Source organism: Brassica napus, chromosome A3 (assembly GCF_020379485.1).
Source record: "Brassica napus cultivar Da-Ae chromosome A3, Da-Ae, whole genome shotgun sequence".
Classification (NCBI taxonomy): Eukaryota; Viridiplantae; Streptophyta; class Magnoliopsida; order Brassicales; family Brassicaceae; genus Brassica; species Brassica napus.
Genome location: NC_063436.1, coordinates 18471413 through 18488643, shown reverse-complemented (window position 1 = coordinate 18488643; position 17231 = coordinate 18471413). Strand labels below are relative to the sequence as shown.

Sequence of the window (17231 nt, the reverse complement as noted above, 5' to 3'; positions counted from 1 at the left end):
ATTGTGTTTGCACAAAGTAGATAATTTATTTATCCTTCCTAATTCAACCCTTTATTGAAAAAGAGAATGTCAAGGTTTTTGACAACTCTTTGGGCTATGTTATGCTTATACAATATGCATATTACATGATTTATGATTGAAGATTTTTCTTACCAGCTTTCTTTTGGTTTGAAGATAAACGATCCTATAGATTACATTTTATTTCTCGTATTTTAACGTATGTGTGGCTTCACTTGCTAAAAGTGCACAGACACATAATTGTCTTTTCACCCATGTATATCACATCAAACCAATATAAATTACTCATCCGGATATTTTTTCTATCGACTAAACTTGATTTAGTATACATCGAGTAAACCTGATTTAATATATTAAGATTGTTGAAGAAGAAAAAAAAAAGGCGGTGGTAAGCTGTCCCATACACGCATCTTATAATAAAAATCTCAGGAAGTCGATCCAGTAGCTTACTAATTTGAACATGAAAATGACAACTAATTAATATATTAACAAAAAAAAAGAAATCAACGAATAGTGGAGGGACACTAGTCACTGATAATTTGAAGAACCCTTTCAACGATGGAAGAGAAGAGACAAATTAAAAGAAGAAGAGAGATAGAGAGAATTGACAAGACACAAGGAGGGGTAAGACTGTTAGGGACAAAATGGTGACAGGCATTGAGGTGGACCATTGGTTGGCTTGGCTGTGACTCACCCGCTCCTCTTATTCTCTGCATTTAATTTTGGTCGAATGTGTCATGTGATTCATTCATCTTCTTGGTTTCTTCTTCTCTCTCACAAACCAATCTACCAAAACAAAACGATTAAAGCCTATTTTCAAGTCCTTTATATATTATTGTCAGTGATCTCTCCTATCATGAGGTCATCATAATACATATATGCACATGTATACGTGTATATATTTATACACACATGCAGACAAAAGATCTTTCACATTAGACACTACATAATATTCTGACAATGTAAGACTGCATCAAATTCTCTGTTATATTTATTATATACAATTTACTAATTAGCTATCGAGGGAAGTAGCTATTGTAGTCGAATTTATTTTTATTTTACTTTATTCAATCAGCCTACCTAGATATGTGGTGGCTTTTTCTAAAATGATGTAATAATATCTAACGTGGGTTTTGTGCTGTTAATTGACCGTTGGGATAGGTTATAGGATAATTGATAGATATTGCAAATAAATTGACTGAAAGAGATTGAAATTGGCACTGTTGATTACAGAAATAGAATAGTAGGTGTCTGTGTAGTAGTAGAGCTAGGGTTGGGTCAAAACCTAAATAGGAGTCTGAGGAATCTTGTCTTTGTGTGTGTGATTTAAGGCATTTATTTAAATCATCCACAGTCTACATTGCACAGTCCTATGGCTATGCGCTGTGGAATGTTTTTTCTCCCTACGAGTGAAAGTACATATATCAATTTGATTAACTCAATGAGATGTTTTATTTTTTTGGAACAACAATGAGATGTATATTTTTAGATAGTTAATAGAGATGTAAAGAGGAGTTTCAAATTTTCAATCTGCTGACTGAGAATAAATAATTAAAGGAAACACATCCACCCTATGATATATCAGTTAAACAAAACAATTTTTTGTTAACATTGTCCAAAGTTAAGATTTGTATATTTCGATTTAAAGAATAATTTATATATCATAAATGGTTTGAACCTGAGGCACAACAGATTTTAAGGAATAGTTAACTTAAGATGGCAGTTTTAGACATCCGGTTTTGAGATTTGATCCGCATACACGAGATTTTAATTAAATAAAGAATAGAAATATTCATATTAACCTTTAGATATAAGTCTGTGAAATATACTAAATAAGACTTTTCAACAAAAAAATCCTTGTAACTCTACGAAAAAAACAATGTCAATATCCAATATCCATAAAAAACAAATTAACTCATGAGTTGCTCAAAAAAAAACTCACGAATATTGAATGAATATTCAATTCGATATGCTATATATATATTTAAAAACTTCTATAAAAATTATATAATTATTTAATTTTATCTAAGTTCCAATTTTTATTTATTGAATAATTATTTTAGTTATTAAAGTAAGAAAGTAAATAAATTTTTATTTTTTGTAATAAAATATTATTATTTATATTATCTATAAATTCTTTTTAAAATTTAAAATATAAAAAAATGTGGATATACAAACACTATCCGAACACCAACGAATATCTATGCAGTTACAGATAGAACCTAATCAGATATCTAGGACCAAACGGATGGGATTATGAATACTTCAAAAAATCTAGAGATTCTTTTCACCTCTAGTTTTGAGTCTTTGACACCCATAACTATAAGCTTTGAATTTTCGTTTCATTTAGGGAAAAAAAATATTTGTTTCAGAAGTTACAGATGATTATTTTAGGCCTAAAAGCCCAAATTAATAACGGTGTAATTCAAAGATGGAGAGAATTTGACTTAGCCTTGAATCCATCACAATCTCACATCAAGTAATGGCCCAATTCAGATTAGGTTAAACCGTAACCACAGCCAGAAAGACCAACTTATAGCCACATTTCAATTAGAATAACCAGGTTGCACCAACCACAATGCTACCTTACAGACATCAAACCCAAAAGAAAACCAAATACGTATCGATAATAATAGTTTCAAATACGTATCGATAATAATTCTTCAAATCTGAAATAAGTTGTGATACAAAACAAAGATTGAACCCTGTGGTGGGAACGGAACGGAACAAATCGGAATAATTCTTCAAATCTGATGTATATATATATACATCAACACTCAGAGTTAGAGTCCACACATAACATGCGGGAATGATATCTTATTATTGAAGAAACAAACACGTATTTCTTATATGCTTACACATGAACCTCTGATGCAATGGTAGAAAAGGCCTATTATTGTCAAATATATGATACACGATTGTTTTCGTTAATAGTGAAACTCTTGAAAGTATATGGATATATACTATACATACAAGCATCACAATATGTGTGCTCATTGCTATATAATGGATATCACTATATCATGACCCGTGCTTTGCAAGCGCGGATTATTTTATGATAAAATTTTCACTAATAATTAATAAATATTTTATTAATTTGTAAGAATTTTGTTTATTTGAATTTTTTTTGCATTTAAATCAATGCTTTTAAATTTGACCCGAATCCGCAGTCAAATCGGTTAATCCGGTGATTCGATAATTCAATTTAGGTCTTAAAAATATCCATATTTATAAAAATCACTATATTTGAGACTAACCAATTGAACCGATGGATGTCCGATATGTTAACGTATCCAATTTGATTTAAATTGCTATAGTTTCATAATTTGTCACCTTTTAATCCAAATTTTAAAGGTTATTGTTTTACAATTTTATTAAATTATGAAATTTTTACAAAATTTTGATAGAGAAAATAATAGATATGATTAACAACTATAAATGTCTTGATCATATTACTCCATTTTATATAACTTAATTAATTTTATTATAATTGTTTTTTGTAAATTTTCTTGTTAATCATTTATATTATAATCGCTTTAAACTTTTTGTTAACAATTAGTATTAAGCATTTTTCTTTAGATAACATATATTTTGAACATTTTTTCATAATTATATTTGTTATTATAGTTATTGTACACTGTATAATGTCTATATATTTATTTTTTATGTAATGGTTATTATTGAATTGTTATCTTACTTGAATAAATGATAGAACCATTATGTAGTAAATATAAATAAAATAATATGTTAATTTAATTGATTTATCATTGATTGAAATGTTTTTGTAGTATTTAAACATGTAAAAGTAAGTTTTATTTATTTTTCGTTTTTTATAAATTTTTTTGAATATTTTTTTAATTATTTAATTTATTTAAATATTTGGTTATTAAAAAGATAAGTTCCAATATTTTATATTGTTTGGACATAAGATTAATTATAATGTTGTTTGGGAAAATGTATAGTAGTATAAAGTAATGACTATATTGTTTGGAAACAACTAGATTTTGACCCGCGCTTTCAAAGCGCGGGATTATTTTCGAAACATTCCAAATTTATTTGATATAAATTTGTATTTTAATTGTATATACACTTAGATATTACAAATGAAACATTATATTCAATGTTTTGAAACCCGACCCGGCCCGCAGTTAAATTGCCAAATTCGGTGGTTCATATGTAATCCATTTTAGTTTTCAAACAAAAAATTGTTATTTAAAAATTCTATAAAACCCGTAACAACCGCTAAAATCCGAGATCTGGTTATCGGTTGAACTGATAGATGACCCAATATGTAATCTGGTTTGATTTATTATTATATTTAGAGTATTGTAATATATATTCATGAACGTTCAGATGAATAGTGAATATATTATGAAATTGATATTCCAATTTTAATACAATTTTAGTCCAACTAAAATTCCATCTTGTTAATGGATTAATATTTTGAGTGGATGCATACTAAAAATAAAATATATTTGAGCATCAATAATGTGTATACATCTATTACAAATTAATGATTTACGTTTGCAAAAAAAAATATAATTGTTTGTTTAGTTAGTTTACTTTTGTTATTCACATATTATTCGATACTTTTTGATGTTTTGTCTATGGCTTATTTTAAATTTTAAATTTAATTTCATTATTCGCATTAAAAATATAAATATTTATTATTTTAATTTTGATATATATTTTTAATATATTTAGTTCTTAATTTTTATAATTAATATATATAATTTTATTTTTAAACAATTAAAATATTGACTCTTACTCTCTGTCTCTTGCTTCGATTTATGTTAATGTAATGTTTTAAGATATATTTATGTTAGTATATTTGTTCAATTGGTTTATATTTGATATATATATATTACATGTCTGTTTGAGTAACCCGTAAAAATATATTCATTAAACTATCAATAGTAACATGTTTCATCATATAATTACGGTTAATATTTATTTTATAATATATATATTTATATATATTTTAATACTCTAACTATAAAAATTATATTTTTATGTATTTGGTGAGGGTTTTGAACAATTTGTTTTTTTTTTTGCATTTGGATTAATATATAGTTGTATATATACAATGAATAGATATATATATATATATATATATATATATATATATATAATTATTTATTACATTAATAACTAAAATATAATTGCTTAGTTATTTGAATTTCGAATTAATATAAATTAAATTTATTAGTTTAAAAATAATAGATTAGTTAGTTAGTTCCTTAATTTTAGGTATGATGTATATTTAACAATTAAATTAGATATGAGTAGAAATAAAATGAAATATAATTAAATATAATGGTCCAACCTAGACTATTTGTAAGTAGATAAAAATTGCTTATGTTTTAATAGTATTGATGATAGTAGTATAAGGAAAAGAATATTAGTGATTTAATGTAGGTTTAACTATAAAATAGAAAGATGTATTTAATTTAAAAACTTATAAAATAAGACTTATTCTTGGGTTCACTCTCTAGGGTGAACAACCAATAGGATTATGTTATTTTATATTCGAAATCTTTTAAAAAAGATAATAATATAGATGTAAACAAAAAAATAGTTGTTCGTGTTAATCAAATTAAAGCCTTATTTAAGGCACAAATCTAACCCAAATATACATAGACAATATCCACCACCATGACTCCATCACCGTAAAGGCAAAACTTCCCTCAACGTTCTTAATCCAATAATCCTTATATTCTTATGGACAAATACACGCTTCTAATTCACTATACCATCAAGATGGTTCTGCCACTTGTTGTGATTGTGAGGTTTAATTCAATTTGAAAGAAAAAAACCTCAAAAAGTAACGGTAATTAGTAAAGAGCATTTTCATAGACCCTTGGAGCCAGGGAGGTCAATCCACTGAAGCTGAGCCTCGACCTCTCCACATTCGACGTGTCGTAATCTGAGAACGAGATCTTGGACGAGCTTACCATCGATCCAAGTGACTTTAGACTCCTCGGCTAGACAGTTGCGACGACTTGGCTGAACCGTGGTGACAATGGTTCCACTAGGAAGTCCGTCAAGTTGCATCCTTAAAGCCTCAATATACGGTTTTATCTCGAACTCTGCATCACCCATCTTGTCGTCCTTGCTAAACATGTCGTGGTCGTACACCGTCTACACATTATACATATGGTCTTTATATAAACATTATAATTGTATAATATTCTAGAATATGACTTTAGTATGAAAAACATACCAAGAGGACGGTAAGACTGGGGTCTGTGACGGAGAGAGTCAGATCTTCATTCCATTCTGGATTTACGTCTTTGTTAATGACACGAGTCTTCAACTTCTGCACAAAAAAAAAAAAAGAAACAATAAATTGAGTATTTGCACGTAATGAATATTGTGAAGCTGTAAGAATTCGATGATATAATGTAGTAACATATGACCTGCTTGCCCATTTTGACGACGATGTAAGGGTCGCTGCTATTGATATCACGGACGGCGAGATTAACGCCACGTTTGATGCGGATTCTAAGGAGTCCCAAGAGATCGTCCATCAATGAGCTTGTCCTCGCGGGACCCGTCGTTGTCATTTGTAAATATTGCTCACTCTAGCTCTACGATCTTTTGTCGAGATTCTACTGCATGCACACGTTTTGATCTCAATATTTCCGTCTGAGAAACAAACTGAAGTTTAAATTCTGCGTAGGGAAAGGAAAACAGAAAGTCTTTTCGGGGTTTTTGAGGGATGCGATTGCGTGGGAGACAAGAAATGGCTAAAGACGATGTAATCAAAGGAATTCACCTAATTTCACAATGAATAAACGACGACCGGGAGTTTCGGTATCCGGTGTTTACGATTAACGATTATTTTTGAAACCCCAATTTTAGAGAGCACTAAAATTTTCGTTACAACGTAATATTTCCGAATGTTTTACTTTTTTTTTTTCTTTCTAGAAGAAAACAAGTGTAACAAAATTGGCCTATACTCATTCTAAGGAAAATACGTTTGCTCATTGAACGCTGAGGTAAGGGACAAGAGAACCACCAAGCTTCACTGGAATAGCTTTCGCAATCTCTCGGCCGATTGAGACGCCCGTTTGTTGTTTGGTTCCAAAACCAGTGCGTGTCTGAAATCTACAGAGTTTAAAATAGGAATTAGAAAGAAAAAAACAACGTCCCCGAGTGTTAATCATTATTTTAGATCAGATCAGATCCTGGTTCTTTAAAGCTCTTACCATCCATGGCTTCTTTGTAAACGCCTAACATTTCCCTAGCGGTTCCTCTTCGTAGATAGGCTTTCACATTCTGAAAAAAAGGAAATGATTTTGTTGAGATTCAAGGCAAAGAGTGCGAAAACTAGCTTTTGTGTTGAAAGAGAGTTACCTTCTTGTCTAGAGTGATGGCTTTGGTACAGTCTTCTTCGGCTTGAAGAAAGCTGCATGTATAGAGGATTCATCAAAGTCAATGTCACACCAAAAGATCTCTCACTCAAAAAGGGTTCTTAATATAATTTACCTCCCAATTTCAAGATATGCAGCAGCTCTGTTATTGTAATAGGTACCATTGCTGTCATTTAGCTTAATAGCTTCTGAGTATAGGCCAATAGCTTTCTGCCACTGCTTCTCTTTGAATGCTTGGTTACCCTGGTTACAAAGAGATAAATAATAAATCAACTAAAAAACATAATGTTATTTTGCAAAATGAGACCAGCAATGGAAATTATTTGACCTTCTCTTTGGCCATTTCAGCTGACTCTTCTTGGCTGATAGTCTTTTTAGATGATTTAGGATCGGCAATAACGCTGGAGTTCTCTTGCAAAGATGCATACATTGTCTGCACTGTATCTAGTAAAAAGCGGTCACCACCATGTCTTGCTATGAAAGACACTGAGACAGGGCACTTCTCGTGGTATCCCAGCGGCACAGTCACCTGAATTATCAGACCAATGAATTGTTAAGACACATAATATGTAGATTGTGTTTGCTAATGCTGTCTGGAATAGAACAAGTAAGAGAGCGAGATCTAACCTGACAACAGCCTGATATGCTGGCAATGCTAAGTAGACTGGAAGCTCGGTTTTGATAGTCTTCAGAGATGATCTCTTTGCTACCAAGTTTTGGAGGAATAGTTGGCATTGTTGGGATAACCAGAATGCCATCATCCTTGATTCATGGGAACACATAAGCGTAGTCAAGAGACATATAAACAACGTCGCTCAAGTTGTGGACAATATCGCATGGAATAGCAGGGATACCTTGAGAAGTGAATTAATAGCAGCTCGCGTCTGGTTTCTGACTGTATTCAGATTCTCAATCTCTTCATTAGTTAGTTTGGAGTTCTCACTCAGTTGTGAAGAAATCACAGGATCAATAGCTGGCTTCACTGTGTTGATCCAGTCCCCATGGTTTTGAAGAAACTCGTGCCTACAATACAAGCCAAGATCGTTACAGAGTTTGAGATCGAGATGCTATTATCCTCTGATTGTGAATAAACAATAGGCACACCTTTGAAGAAGCTGCATCACATTCGCCAGTAGTCTCGATGTAGGGACCTTCGTGCTACTGATGGCTTTTGTCCTAGCGTACTCTTTCAAGCTAGGGACTTTAGATTCGAAATAGTTCTCCAGATTCTGATGCTTCAGCAATTGTTCTAACGATAAAACAAAAGATAACTCTATTATAATCAGGATATATGAAAGAGATGGCGGGGTTTTAGGAAGAGCAAAGGGCATACTTCCGAAAAGCTTTTCAGCTGATTTGATCACCACCTGTGTAATCCTGTCCACGGGGATCTTTAACAGCTGAAAATAGTCATCAGCTAGTATGATTTGCCTTGGATTCCGTGGTGTGGCAAATGGAAGGTGCAAGAGTACATGGCCAACGCGACGTAGGGTGTTTGGATCGCGAGCAAACCATCCTGAAGGCAATATCTACCGATTAGAATCACGTAATGCTGATATAGTAATAACAATAATATTGCTAAATGTAAACTATCATATGAACAGTCATCTTGCAGTATCAATCAGTATACAACAATCACAACCTAGTATATATAAGATTCAAATCATTCTCTACCACAAAGGTCTAATTCACACATGTATATGTATCCATACCAACAGAGTCAAGACTGGAAGATACTGGTATGATCCCTGCGTTTGAAATAGCCCCATGGGAAGATTTGAATCCAAGAACGCCACAGTATCCAGCAGGTACTCTTACACCGCCAACTGTGTCTATGCCTGCAATGATGCAAGTCATCAGAATCATATTCTTATGAAAACTGAACCAGAACTAGTAAACGGTAGAGGTCTATCTTGCACCACACTGTCCTAACGAGGAAAAAAAAGAATCTACTGAGCTCACCTAACGCAAAATCCACAGCGTTAGTTGCAACGGCAACAGCAGCTCCACTGGAAGCGCCACCAGGGATACGATCATGAGCAGCAGGATTTGTGGGAGACTCGTAATGCTTGGTTTCTCCACTGATACTGAAGAAAACAAAAACCAAAACAATTACTTGAACCACAACCCTAATGATGCTTACTGATAAAAAAAAGGATTTCTTTAATTTGAAATTCCGATATAGGAGGAACCTGAAGGCAAGTTCATCAACAACAGTTTTGCCAACACAAGTAGCTCCACCTTCAACGAGAGTTGAAACCACAGGGCACGTTGAAGAAGCAGGTTCGTGCGTCCTGACCCAATCTGGATGACCAAAGCCAGTCACGTAGCCTGTAACATCGAATCTGGAAAACAAATGCGAATGAAAAAAACAGTAACCATTTTTGAATCTTTTGACTTAAAGCTCATACAAGAAAATGAGAAATGAACACAAACTAAATATACAAAAAAAATCTACTAGTCTATTATTAACATATCATCCAAGCTTTGTGACGAATCCAAACATACAAACTCAATGAACTAGCAAACACACACACACGCACAATTGAATACAGCAATCAACTATAGTCATGTTCGTTTGGTTGCCGCAGTTTTCGGCGTCGGCGTCAGCGTCAATGAAAATAGTTTTTGTTCGTTTCGTAGACACAGATGCAGTTTTAATCACAGATGCAGATTTTTTGGGCGATCGACGCGAACGCAGCGTTTAGACGCGACGCAGTACCAGCATCGTCAATAAAACGAACAAGAGTTTATTAAAAAAATTGATGCATCAACCAAACGAACAGCACTTATGAGTTCACGAACAGTATACGAACGGAGTCAACGCCGATTCCAATCTTTGACTGAGAAAAGATTCTTCATCTAAATCCCCCAAACCTTGGCCTAACTCTATATGGAGTCCGAGAGGAAGGGGGGAAACGAGTCTGCGGGGACTTACAGGTCGGAGATGGCGAAGGAGAGAGCGGTGAGAGGGTGAGGGGCTTTGGGAGGAGGAGGAGGCGGCGGGGGAAGGAGCAAGAGCTTGTCGATGAAGGCGCCCAAGTCTTGGCGGATGGTTTTCTTCAGCTTCTTAGCAGCTAAGAGAATCCCGGCGATGCCTAGGCCTAGGAGCACCCACAGATTCGAAGCGTGAGACGACGCCATCGATGACGTTTTGCTTCTGTTGCTGCTTAAGATGATGATAAGAGAGACGGAACGATAAAGGAGTTTTGATTTGTTTTGTGTGTTGCGTTGCGTTTCTTGAGGTTACTCGCGTTTTACCAAAACAAAATTTATTAATTAATTGGTTATACAAAAATAAATATACTTGTGTTTTTTTAGTCAAATTGTTTTTTTTTTTCGCTAATAGTTTCGCATGTGTAATATACACTCTTCACACAATTTTGTTTTTAAAAAAGAAACACTTCTACCCCTAACAATTATATTTACTAAGGGTCTGACTGGTTTAAACGCACCGGTTGCGGTTGCAGGAGTTTGCGGATGCGGGCGGTTGCAGTTTCTAGCGGTTTTAAGAGATTTGTATAACTGGTACTTCGATTAAAAATTAGTGCATTTGCGGGAGACTTATGACTAGTTAACTACCAAATGCGGTAACGGTTAAATAATAAATTAATAATATTTATATTTAATATACTTTTAAAAATATCAAAAATCATAAAATTATAATAAATATAAAATTTATATTTAGAAAGTTATACTTTTAATTTTTAAAAAAATTTGAAATTATTTTTACTATAAAATTTTAGAATATTAATTAAAATATAATAGATATATTTTAGTATATTTATAATTTCAATTTTAAAATTTTTATTAAATATTTTTACTTTTGTATATATATATTGTTTTAAAAAAAAAAAATTACCCTCCCGCAATCGCCCGCAACCGCAAACGCTAGGTGGAGTCAGGTTTTGAATTTATGACGTTCGGAACAGTTTGAAGCAGTTTAGAGCGATTTGAGTGATTGTTGCAAACCGCCGACAACCGTTACCAACCGCAAAAGCTGTGTTTGCGGGTGGTATCCCCTAAGTCAAAAAGTTGAAAATTAATATTTTATAAGATTTAGAGTATTTTACGGAAATACTAAAGTTCAAATATATATAGTTTTTTGAAAATTTTTAGTTGAAATTTAAATTGATACTCTTTACATAACAAGAAAAATATTAAAATAACATCTCTTATAAAACAAGTAGAATATCACAACAAGTTTCACCGTCTCATAATGTTATCCATCACTAGCCAAAACTCCCAAGCAATTCTTTAACAAAAAGAAATAAAAAAAATGTCACAAGCACTATACCATAAGGAAAACAATTCATTGAAACTTGTACAACCATAAGTATAAAAATCTTTATACTGTCTTTTTTTTTTTTTGTAACTACTGTCTTTTCTCTTTGTGTGACATGATCTATCTGTATATCCTTGAGCTCCTCTTATGGCTAGTTGTATCTACTAGTTTAGACATGTTGGACATACTTTCAGATTCTTCCTATTGCTCTACAACAAAATTAAGGATCAGGTTCTGCGAAGAACTAATATTTTTTTGTTGCTTGCAAAAAACAATTCCAATATTAGAGGGCATTTAATAGTTTTAATCTCAGTTTAACACAGCTTACTTTTATTCTGTAACCACTTTTCATTTCTCCCTTGTCAATCATTCTTTCTCAATACTTTAGTTGACTATATGTGTTGCTGTTATTAAACTTCATCACATTTTCTCCACTAACAATGATTATTACGATCCTAAAGATTACTGAACACAACAAATTCTTTTAAAAGAAATAAATAAGCACATGGACCGACGACGGATCCTATCATCGCCCTCCGCTGCATATACCGGTTAAGGAAACCGGGAATCTACAAAGTGCCGTAGCCACCGGTGTACTTTCTCCGGTAACAATCTCAGCAGAAGCCGGAGGAAGTACCCTCCCATCGGCGAACAACGCCCGTTCCGCCACCGCCGGCTGCTGTTCCCGGTAACGCGCCACCGCACCCTCTAGCTCCGCCTCTGCGGAGCCGTAGACGGCTTCATCTCCAAACCTCCGTTCAACCTCCAGATACTCCCCGAGAGACGAACGTCTACTACAGTCTCCGGCTCCACGTTGCAACCCGTTTCCGGGGCCATCGTCGTCGTCTCGGCAAAAACGCCACCACTTGCGGCGTCGATGTCTCTCAGCCGAGTTAGAAGGAGGACGTTTCCTCTGGTTGGGTCTCGTTGCGTCGGAGGCTGTGAGGGAGGGTGACACGTGGCGGTGGGAAGAAGCTCTGAAAGGCATCATGGGCATGGTTGCTGCTGTGAAACTAAGTCCCATAAGAGTTCCAAGTGTGATGCTTCTGTCATGGAAGAAGGATCCTGTAGACTATAATATATCCTCCAATCACCAATAAAGAAACCCAATCAAGAACACAAAGATATGTTTCTGTAACAGTTCTAAAACACACACAACCTTTAAAAGTTAAGTATTGTAATGATAGGAGAAAACTTTGATTAATCAAAATTAAAGTTATAATTCAAGAAACTGACCTCTGTATCAAGATCGGAGGAAGAGACGGAGGAGATGGTGGGAGAGGATGGGACGTGATTGCGTGGATCTTGCATTTTTTCTGTGTAGTCGCCTGTCGATGATGTTGGAGATTTGTGACACTAATATATTAAAAGGAAAGTAGCGTTTGCTTTGGGTTTGGATGATAGGTAAAGGAAGAGGAGAAAGTGACAAATGATTAGCTTTTTGAAATGATTCTTATTTTAAGCTTTAAAAAAAAACTCTTGCCATCTGTTTACTACTACTCGATATTGCCTAAGTTTTGATATATGTATTTATATTTAATTGTTTTAGATGGGAAAACCAATGTTATATGGGAACATTTTCTGTTGGTCAACTTTGGAGTATGCAAACAAATTGAAACTTACGAAGAAATTACAAAAATTAAAAGGTCGCATCTGTTGACAAAAAAAAGGTAGTATTTTATTCATACGATACTTTTCTTGTCAACTTTGGAGTATTTGCAAACAGATTGAAACTTACTAAAAATTTACTAAAGAAACTAAATGAACTTATTATAGGTTGTTGCAACTTTTATTCATAGGATACCTGAAAAAGGTTACAGCTAAGGTCTAACTTCACGCGAAGATGCAGTTATGACCGTACGTACATATATAGCCTTGTTTCAAAAAGAAAAATCATTGATTATTAGATATTTTCTTGACGAAAACTATATAATCCAGCTCATGCAAAATGTATTTTTGTAATGTTTGGATAATAGTCGATTAATTAAATTTCACTCTTTGCTATCAAAATTAAACCCATCAAGTGCTCTCTTTTTGGATTATAGCTTGGTGATTTCAGCTTATAAATTATTTTTTAGAAAAAAATAACTCGAGGAATGCGTTTTGAACAAAAGAAAAGCAAGATAGGAGTTTAGGATTGGGGATGACGTCAGCACCGGTACGTAAGGAGACTACGATGTGAATGAATTGCCCGTCTGTGGTTAAGGCTGGTGACAAGTACAAGCATACTATGCTGTTCGAGTTTTCAGCTTGAGTGAAACTTGTGGTTTTAGCCTTTTAGGTGGTAGATGACTGGAATAAAGGCCGGTTTGATGGTCCATAGAACCGGAAAGAAAGTGATTTTAATTTCATCTTTTGCTACTAAAATCAATCTGAACCGGACTTTGACAATAAAAAAGAAAAGTTAGGGGTATTTTAGTAATTCGAAAGACTCGTGTCAAGCTGAAGAATCTATAGATATAAAAATATGTTCGTCTCCCTCCTGTGATGCCACGTCATCAAGTCGTGCGTTATGGGAGTGACACGTGTCTCATTCTATATTTGAGGCCAAAATAAAACAAAACGCTGACAGAGGTAATTGAACCCAGCACCTCCAGCACTGGTAATTTCTCTTAGAACCACTAGGCTAAAGTCACTTTTTATAAATATGTGGCCGCAAAAATATTTATTATCGTGTCGGCTGTAAGCTCATGCTTCTTCTGCTTGTGGCCAGGGCCGGCACTGAACTGACGTCAAGATGAAGATCGTGAAGTTAAAAACTTTGCTCCAAACAGTTTTGTAATGTTTCCAACTTTTATAACTTGATGCATATAATATATATCAAAATACATTTGTTGTACACATTTTTATTAGTTTTTCTTTTAAAAGAAGGTATTTGCAGTTATAAATATTTTGTGCCAGTGAAGTAATGGTTGAAAAACTTCTATACATATGTCATTTTAAAATAATACCCAACTTCTATATATAGTCAATACATATGTCCATATTATATTATAGACTAAATATTTACTCTTTTAAAAATATAAAAAATAATTTTTAGTCTACAAGCAAATGTTGTAGAGCAAATATGCATACACCATACGCAAAAACATAAAAGTTGATATATGCCTCTTTCTGATATATGCACACTCCACTATGAATAATAATTAAAAAACAGTATTCTCATCAAACTTTATCACAAATCCACATTTGTACATCTATAATTATGAATTGGACAATTAGTTAATTTGATACAATACCAAAGCAAGAATAATCCAAAAACAACTATACCACCGCATACTAATAAGTAACACATAACATATAATCAAATTCTTGAATCTTAAAATAAATTTCAACTCGAACATTTAGTGAATATCAAATTAACTAATATCCCGCCCGTATGGCGGGCCGACCCTAATAATCTATAAAAACATGATTAAATCTAGTTTTTTATTTGTGATTTTTAATTCATGATTTGACTTTTTTTAAATATTTTTTGGCTAAAAAACATATTTTATATCTCTTATTTAAGAAAAAAACTAAAAACTTCAGGACCTGAATTAATCATGACCTAAAACCTCTATATTGCGTCATCTATAAAAAGGCACGATCGGCGAGTAAGATAAGGAATAACGCAAGTAAATAAACAAACTATTTATTTTCTGAAAATCTTTTAACGTTCCAAAAGGAAAATAAGTTTATTTTGTTTACAATTTACTTTGGCTTTGCTTTTTACAACCACATGCAACTGATCATCAGCTCTCCACAAAGACCACAACCCTTAGTTTTCAAAATAGATCTTGGATTTGAAGAAGAGAAGAATGTTGCCGGAGAGAAAGATGCAAGAATGTCTGAGCAAGTCTAGCTTCTCCAAGTCTCTGTCTCCAGGTCAAAACTGGAAATCTAAATCCATGGTACATCTCTGATCTCCACTCTCTGTTCCATTGAACTTGCTTTTGTTACCAAGAAGATTATATATCTGTTTATCTTCAACGTTTACACAAATGTGATACATGATCATTAGCTTTTTAGTTCATGCTTCTGCTGGTGTTTATTTTAGCTACGAATCAAGCTTGCATGCAAGTTATACTTGTTTACTCAACTGTTTCTGACTTCTTGGTTTCTTAAAGAGGATTATTCCGGAAGAGTTCTTGAGAAGCACCCATGAGTCTTTTGAGCACAGAGTGGTGTTTAGTGTTCCTTGGAACAATTCTTGGCAACTCTGGCTCCGTCCAGACAAGAAAGGTCTGTTTATGATCAAAGAAGACTGGGATGAGTTTGTGGATGACAACTTCTTAGGTCTAGATGATACCTTGGTCTTCACACACCAAGAAACTATGTATTTCCAAGTGAGAATCTTCAAGAAAGATGGAAAAGAGATCATCTCTGCACCTCTTGAATTTGAACCCCAAAAGGAGACAACCTCTGCCTCTGCCTCTGGTAATACCATTCAAATTGAAAAGAAACCATCTTCATGTTCATTAAACTCAAAACTATTATACTTTATCTCTAAGTCAAAAAGATGGACTGACTATTTTTTTTTTTGTAATGACTGCTGAACTTTCAGCAAGTGGAAGAACAGCTACTCGAGGGAGAAAGAGTTGTGCTAATTTGCAAAACCCTGAGCGATACCTCTTAAACCCCCAAAACCCTTATCTTGCGAAGACGCTGAAGAAAACAAATCATTTGCTGGTAATACTTGTAGCATTTTTAGTTTCTAGTCACAAAAGTTACTGTTTATTTGTTGCACTTGCAACTGAAACTAAGACTTGTCTTTTTCTATATATCTTTCATATTTGTGCAAGTAGCATGTGGGCCTTCCGGTGATTAGGCAGTATGGCTTGGAGTTTGGTCCCCATGATTCCTCCATGTACTTCATTCTTCCCGATGGAAATAAAGTGGATGGCTTAACTAAGTATTACAACGATTTACCTAGTTTCCTTGGCTGGGCGGATGTATGTCAACAGTACAACCTCAAAATAGGAGACAATGTAGTTTGTGAATTTGAACTCTCAGGACGTGTGGTTGCAGCTGTTAGAGTTCATTTCGTCAATCAATGAGGAGATAGCTCTAGTCTCCTTCCTCTGAACTAGGTTTCTAAGCATATGTTTTACTAATATATAGTATTGTAATGATTGATGTGACCTCTATGTTGGTTCAACGAGTTTGTAGCTAGCGCTAAATGTATTTCTGTTGGTTTAACAACTTGCAATGCTAAGATACGTAGTACTAGTATAACCTGCTAATATACTTTGGTTCGGATTGGTACATAACTCCGTAGTATAACATATATTTTGGAATGAATTTAGGTAGTGATCTTAATACGAGCCTTTTCGCAAATATAATCTAGCTTTATGTTGAAACAATTGAAGGGATGATGTGTCAAGAGGCTTTGTGCGAGAGTAAAAACTAAGAATAAACAAACTTGTTACCATCCCAAAAAATGTAAGATTTAAATGATAAATGTACAATACACTTATTTTTTATTTCATTAATGTTAATAACAAAATTGATTTTCTTATAAAAAAGGGAACATTCGGAATATAAATTAATTTTAATGAGGGAATTTTACT

General features: G+C 33.5%; 4 protein-coding genes across 6 annotated transcripts; 1 reads left to right on the top strand and 3 right to left on the bottom strand.

Annotated features, from left to right (window-relative positions):
* Positions 1-5282: 5282 nt before the first annotated feature.
* Positions 5283-6740, bottom strand: LOC106439568 (protein C2-DOMAIN ABA-RELATED 4). The gene is made up of 3 exons (XM_013881052.3): positions 6438-6740; positions 6242-6337; positions 5283-6159 (listed from the first exon to the last, which is right to left on the bottom strand). The coding sequence occupies exons 1-3, from the start codon at positions 6582-6584 to the stop codon at positions 5869-5871; spliced, it is 534 nt and encodes a 177-aa protein (XP_013736506.1). The 5' UTR covers positions 6585-6740; the 3' UTR covers positions 5283-5868.
* Positions 6741-6858: 118 nt separating this feature from the next.
* Positions 6859-10640, bottom strand: LOC106439565 (outer envelope protein 64, chloroplastic). Its single transcript, XM_013881047.3, has 13 exons — positions 10333-10640; positions 9587-9739; positions 9357-9481; positions 9107-9232; positions 8728-8910; positions 8499-8643; positions 8249-8417; positions 8022-8156; positions 7723-7923; positions 7510-7637; positions 7378-7429; positions 7230-7299; positions 6859-7128 (listed from the first exon to the last, which is right to left on the bottom strand). Exons 1-13 carry the CDS (start codon positions 10536-10538, stop codon positions 7046-7048), a joined length of 1776 nt encoding a protein of 591 aa, XP_013736501.1. The 5' UTR covers positions 10539-10640; the 3' UTR covers positions 6859-7045.
* A 1427-nt stretch (positions 10641-12067) lies between these two features.
* BNAANNG11020D (uncharacterized protein At3g17950) lies at positions 12068-13172 on the bottom strand. Of its 3 annotated transcripts, none has more exons than XM_013881050.3 (2): positions 12916-13172; positions 12068-12751 (listed from the first exon to the last, which is right to left on the bottom strand). In XM_013881050.3, the coding sequence occupies exons 1-2, from the start codon at positions 12988-12990 to the stop codon at positions 12206-12208; spliced, it is 621 nt and encodes a 206-aa protein (XP_013736504.1). In that variant the 5' UTR covers positions 12991-13172; the 3' UTR covers positions 12068-12205. The 3 variants fall into 3 exon arrangements, with proteins under 3 accessions (XP_013736504.1, XP_013736505.1, XP_022572167.1); XM_013881051.3 differs by having other exon boundaries at positions 12068-12744; positions 12916-13111; XM_022716446.2 differs by having other exon boundaries at positions 12068-12822; positions 12916-13099.
* Positions 13173-15304: 2132 nt separating this feature from the next.
* LOC106444117 (B3 domain-containing protein At5g25470) lies at positions 15305-16926 on the top strand. Its single transcript, XM_013885638.3, has 4 exons — positions 15305-15572; positions 15789-16098; positions 16226-16350; positions 16467-16926. Exons 1-4 carry the CDS (start codon positions 15480-15482, stop codon positions 16716-16718), a joined length of 780 nt encoding a protein of 259 aa, XP_013741092.2. The 5' UTR covers positions 15305-15479; the 3' UTR covers positions 16719-16926.
* Positions 16927-17231: the final 305 nt, after the last annotated feature.

Excerpts from the sequence above, each read along its gene's own strand:
- LOC106439568 (XM_013881052.3), bottom strand. The coding sequence starts at position 6,584 with ATGACAACGACGGGTCCCGCGAGGACAAGCTCATTGATGGACGATCTC. Across the intron at positions 6,338-6,437 it reads TCGTCAAAATGGGCAAGCAG|AAGTTGAAGACTCGTGTCAT; the intron begins GTCATATGTTAC and ends TTTTTTGTGCAG. Across the intron at positions 6,160-6,241 it reads CCAGTCTTACCGTCCTCTTG|ACGGTGTACGACCACGACAT; the intron begins GTATGTTTTTCA and ends TATAATGTGTAG.
- BNAANNG11020D (XM_013881050.3), bottom strand. The coding sequence starts at position 12,990 with ATGCAAGATCCACGCAATCACGTCCCATCCTCTCCCACCATCTCCTCC. Across the intron at positions 12,752-12,915 it reads CCTCCGATCTTGATACAGAG|TCTACAGGATCCTTCTTCCA; the intron begins GTCAGTTTCTTG and ends GATATATTATAG.
- LOC106444117 (XM_013885638.3), top strand. The coding sequence starts at position 15,480 with ATGTTGCCGGAGAGAAAGATGCAAGAATGTCTGAGCAAGTCTAGCTTC. Across the intron at positions 15,573-15,788 it reads ACTGGAAATCTAAATCCATG|AGGATTATTCCGGAAGAGTT; the intron begins GTACATCTCTGA and ends GGTTTCTTAAAG. Across the intron at positions 16,351-16,466 it reads AGAAAACAAATCATTTGCTG|CATGTGGGCCTTCCGGTGAT; the intron begins GTAATACTTGTA and ends TTGTGCAAGTAG.
- LOC106439565 (XM_013881047.3), bottom strand. The coding sequence starts at position 10,538 with ATGGCGTCGTCTCACGCTTCGAATCTGTGGGTGCTCCTAGGCCTAGGC. Across the intron at positions 8,911-9,106 it reads TTCCAGTCTTGACTCTGTTG|GATGGTTTGCTCGCGATCCA; the intron begins GTATGGATACAT and ends TATTGCCTTCAG. Across the intron at positions 8,157-8,248 it reads CTATTAATTCACTTCTCAAG|GATGATGGCATTCTGGTTAT; the intron begins GTATCCCTGCTA and ends CCATGAATCAAG.